The 4,067-nt window shown below is 55.0% G+C and overlaps 1 protein-coding gene across 1 annotated transcript; it reads right to left on the reverse strand.

The window, feature by feature from the left end:
- Nucleotides 1-853: 853 nt before the first annotated feature.
- LOC136544038 (uncharacterized) lies at nucleotides 854-1,273 on the reverse strand. Its single transcript, XM_066536324.1, has one exon. The coding sequence runs from the start codon at nucleotides 1,271-1,273 to the stop codon at nucleotides 854-856; it is 420 nt and encodes a 139-aa protein (XP_066392421.1).
- Nucleotides 1,274-4,067: the final 2,794 nt, after the last annotated feature.

Below are 4,067 nucleotides of genomic sequence, written 5' to 3' on the forward strand. Positions count from 1 at the left end.
TACTTAGACATCATTTGTTTAGATGGTTAGGACGCGTCTGGGCACCCTGGCTACAGCCATGTGGGCTCATCTCTCGAACATCCCTTGCACTTTTAGTTGCTTTTGGTGGCCTTGAAGCCCGGTGGGCCAGCCTTAGAACCCTCGGTGATGCCCCTTCTGGAGGCCCCTAGACCATCATGTGGTGGGGTGGCATGATCCAACGAAGGATCGAGAGATAGGCAGATACCTACAAAGAAAACGAAATGGACACAACAAAAGGGAAAGATGACATAGCTAGTAATACGATGGTTGAGGCCATTCCATTAGCACCTTGCTGATCCCTCACCCGATTCTCCTACCTCATCTGTCCCGTCCTCGCCTCGCTTAGGGGCCTTCTGTGGCGGTCCTTATTCTAAAAAGTTAGTAGGTGGTTAGCTTGGTCGATCCTTAGGTGCAGACAAGCTGTTGCTGGGGTGGCTTGGGTTAAGGGAGACAGCTATAGAGATAAGCAAAACAAGAGGGTCCAGAAGATGGGACTTATCTTGCTTTTTGTTGTTGGAGAGGTAGGCTGGCGAAGGAGGTCGATAGGTAGGCCGTGGCTCGGGAGACGACGCTTCTGGGCAGATGGCTCGACGATGGCCTTCCCTCATGGGGAAAGGTCAGAACTCACCTTGATCGGGTCAACCCCTTCTAGGGGGCCAAGCGCCTAAATGGAGGGGCCAACCAAGCCACCACTGCCACTAGGAGTGTTGGCCACCTCGCCGATGCTTGGTCAATCGAGTGCCACCCCTGCCTTGGTTGCTTCCTCCACCGGTGTCCTTTCTACGTCGCAACATGTGCCATCGGGAGTGCAGGGGGCGATGAGTGTGGCCGCCTAAGCGATGCAGTCTTGCTTGTAGTAATAGGCTTGCTTGAAGTTGCCCTCGACGATGATGACCCCCTTCGGGCTAGGCATCTTGAGCTTGAGGTAGGCGTAGTTGGGGATGACCATGAACTTGGCGAAGCATGGTAGACTGAGGAGGGAGTGGTTGATGCTGAGGAAGTCGACCACCTCAAAGGTAAGTGGCTCCTTGTAGTTGTCTGGCTGGTCGAATGTGAGATTAAGCCAGATGCTCCCGAGGGGCACGACTTCCTTTCCTAGCATGATCCCATAGAACGGCGCCTTGCTAGGGCATAGGCTGCTTTGAGGGATGCCCATCTTGTCGAGGGTGCTGGCATAGAGTATGTTGAGGTCACTGCCCCTATTCATCGGCACCTTGGTGAGGCATGCGGTGCCCACGATTAGGCTAACCATGAGCGGGTAGCGCCCCGGATGAGGGACACAATTAGGGTGGTCTTCTTGGTCGAAGGTGATGGCCGTTTGGGACCATCGGAGCCACGTTAGGGCGGTAAGGGTGTGAACAGGGTTCACCTCTTGCTTAGTGATGCGGCGCTGCCAGTGGGACTCATACGCCTAGGAGCCCCTAAAGATTGTGAGGCAGCGCTCGACCTCGAAGAACTCATTGTCTTCTTCTTGGGCGTCGTCCACCGGGTCGCCAGCCTTTAGGGCAGGCTTCTAGGCCTTGCCCTATTGCCCGAGGGTGCTACGGATGTAGCCCTTCATGGTAGCACAGTACTTGAGAAGATGCTTCATTTGGCCTCCATGGAAGGGGTAGGGGGACTCGAGTGCCTTCTTGAAGTGCTCTAGGCGTGCGCCACTCTCACTGGGCTAAGGTCTTGCGTCATGATCGGACATAGCCACCATCTCCTCCCCGTGGCTCTTCTGGTCCTTGTTCTACTTGTTGCGGCATCATTGGGACAAGGTAGGATCGTCGCCGCCATCGCACCACTGAGGTGGCTAGCAGCCATGGCTTTCCCACTGAAGTTGGCCTAGACCACCTCCTCTCTGGTGGCGTACTGGGTGGTGACATCCAGGAGCTCCCACATTATGCGCAGGGTCTCACGACCGAGCGTGTGGACAAGTGCCTCGTTGGTTGTGCTGCAGATGAAGGCATTGATCACGTCGGTGTTGGTGATATTAGGGAGCTCATTGTGCTTCTTGGAGAAGCGCTGAATGTACTCCTAGAGGGTCTTGTCAGCCCTCTACCTATAGTTGCGGAGGTCCCAGGAGTTACCTAAGCAGGTGTAGGTACCCTAGAAGTGGTCGATGAAGACAGAATGAAAATCACCCTAGCAGTGGATGCTGCCAGGCTCGAGCTGCTCGAGCCAAGCTCTGGTCAAGCTTGACAGGAGTAGGGAAAGATACTGGATGATGAAGTCATCATCTAACCCCCTGGCCTTCATGGCTAGGTGGTAGTCCTCTGGCCAATGGCCTTCCCTATTGCCACACAAAGTCCTACCTTTAGTGTTTGAGCTCTACCTCAGCGGCCTCCAAGTCCACCTATTGAGCTTGCAAGCAGTCTACCTTCTCCTGAAGGTAGGCCACGTGACTACGAGGACTATAGTCCAGCGGTGTGAGCTCAGGTGCCTCCTCGGTAGGATCCTGACTATTGATGTGGTAGCACATGCACGATGGGGCATTATAGTTGATGTCGTACTCTGGGCCATCCCCTGAAAGGATCTCGAGGAAGGTATGGAGTGAGGGGACATCGGTCCCCGCCATGCCAGAGAGGATGGCGTTCCGTGGTGCCTCATGACTGATGAGGTGCTCTAGCTCCAACTAGAAGGACACCACCATGTTCTGTATCCCGAAAGGTAGGTCTAGGAGGTAGTACCAGAAGCGGTCATGTGGCGGGAGCACCTCATCGGTGGTGATCTAGTGGTGGATGTTGGCCAGTATGTAGAACGTCTGGCAATGGTCCGACACGATGGGGTTCAGGTCTAGACCGTGTCAAATCTGGTGGGCCAAGACCTCGAGATCTGCTCCCAAAAGTCCCAGTGGAGGGGGCGACACCGGGGCTCGTTGCCCACCAGCGTAGCCTTGTGGAGTGGACGAAGCTCGCTGTAGCAGTCAATGATGTAGGCTAGGCTCCCAAAGTTGAGGACCTGGCCTAGAGCGAAGGTGCTAGTCATGACGAAGAATTCACTGGGGAAGCGGACACCGCCGTCTAGGGTGGTGCGCTTGCTCCGTTGATGAGACATGTGGCTCCAGCCATCGTAGAACCAGAATCACACTTGACGTGGCCCCCTACCTGGCGCACTAGCTGTCGTGGGGTCAAACCTATGGCAAGTATAGTTGTTCAAGTTAGTGTTAGAGTATGGGTCTCCGGTGGCTCGGGTGGACTCAGGAACACAAGAATCATGTAGAGAAGACATAATGTTTTATCCTGGTTCGGGCCAATTCGGTCCCTATGTCTAGCAACTGATGATCCTTATATTTAAGAGCACCAAAAATCAGGGGTTACAACAGAGTGTAGAGAGAGATTTAGTAGAGGGTTAGCTCGGTGCTAATCCTAAGGTTGCCTCACCGCCGATGGAGCCTTCCCCCTCATCGGAGAGGAGGAAGACGACGGGATGCCGAGGAGGAGCTCTCGGTGCCCCTTTTTAGGTTGCCTTGCTTCTTGTGCGAAGCGGAGGCAGATGGAATGGAATGTAGTGTTTGGTGATCGATCTGGGATCCTGTCTCCTCCTAGATCTGACCTTATCCCTTATATAACAAGATAGGTCAGGTACATGGCGATTTGGGGGTACTAGTCTATGATTTACAAGCACCGGAGTCTTGGAGGGTCTTGTAGTGGTGCGCCGTGGACCGTGGCGGTGTCTTGGTGTCGAAGAAGCCTTGGGCGTCGTCCAGCTGCTCTGTTCTAACACTCTATGTGTTAGGCTATGTCGGCCTGGACCGGCCTCCTCGGGTGGACCTTCTAGAGTCTTCTTGGTGATGAAGGAGGTTGGCTCTAGGGGCTGACATGCGGGCCGGGAGCCCCTGTGCCCCTGAGAGGCCGAGTGAAAGCTTTGTCTTCTTGTGTCACGCCCTGGACGTGACCCTATCGGAGAAGCATTTGGCAGGGACATGCCTGGGGAGCGGCGCCAGGGAGCCCCCGAGCATCAATAGCCTGGAGCTTGTCTTCTTGTGCTCGGGCCTTAGCTGGCGTCGTTAGCCAAGCAGGAGCCAAGGCCCGGGCCTGGATGTGCCGTAGATTGGGTGCCTG

This window comes from Miscanthus floridulus, chromosome 3, assembly GCF_019320115.1.
Source record: "Miscanthus floridulus cultivar M001 chromosome 3, ASM1932011v1, whole genome shotgun sequence".
Lineage (NCBI taxonomy): Eukaryota > Viridiplantae > Streptophyta > Magnoliopsida > Poales > Poaceae > Miscanthus > Miscanthus floridulus.

Excerpts from the sequence above, each read along its gene's own strand:
- LOC136544038 (XM_066536324.1), bottom strand. The coding sequence starts at position 1,273 with ATGGTTAGCCTAATCGTGGGCACCGCATGCCTCACCAAGGTGCCGATG.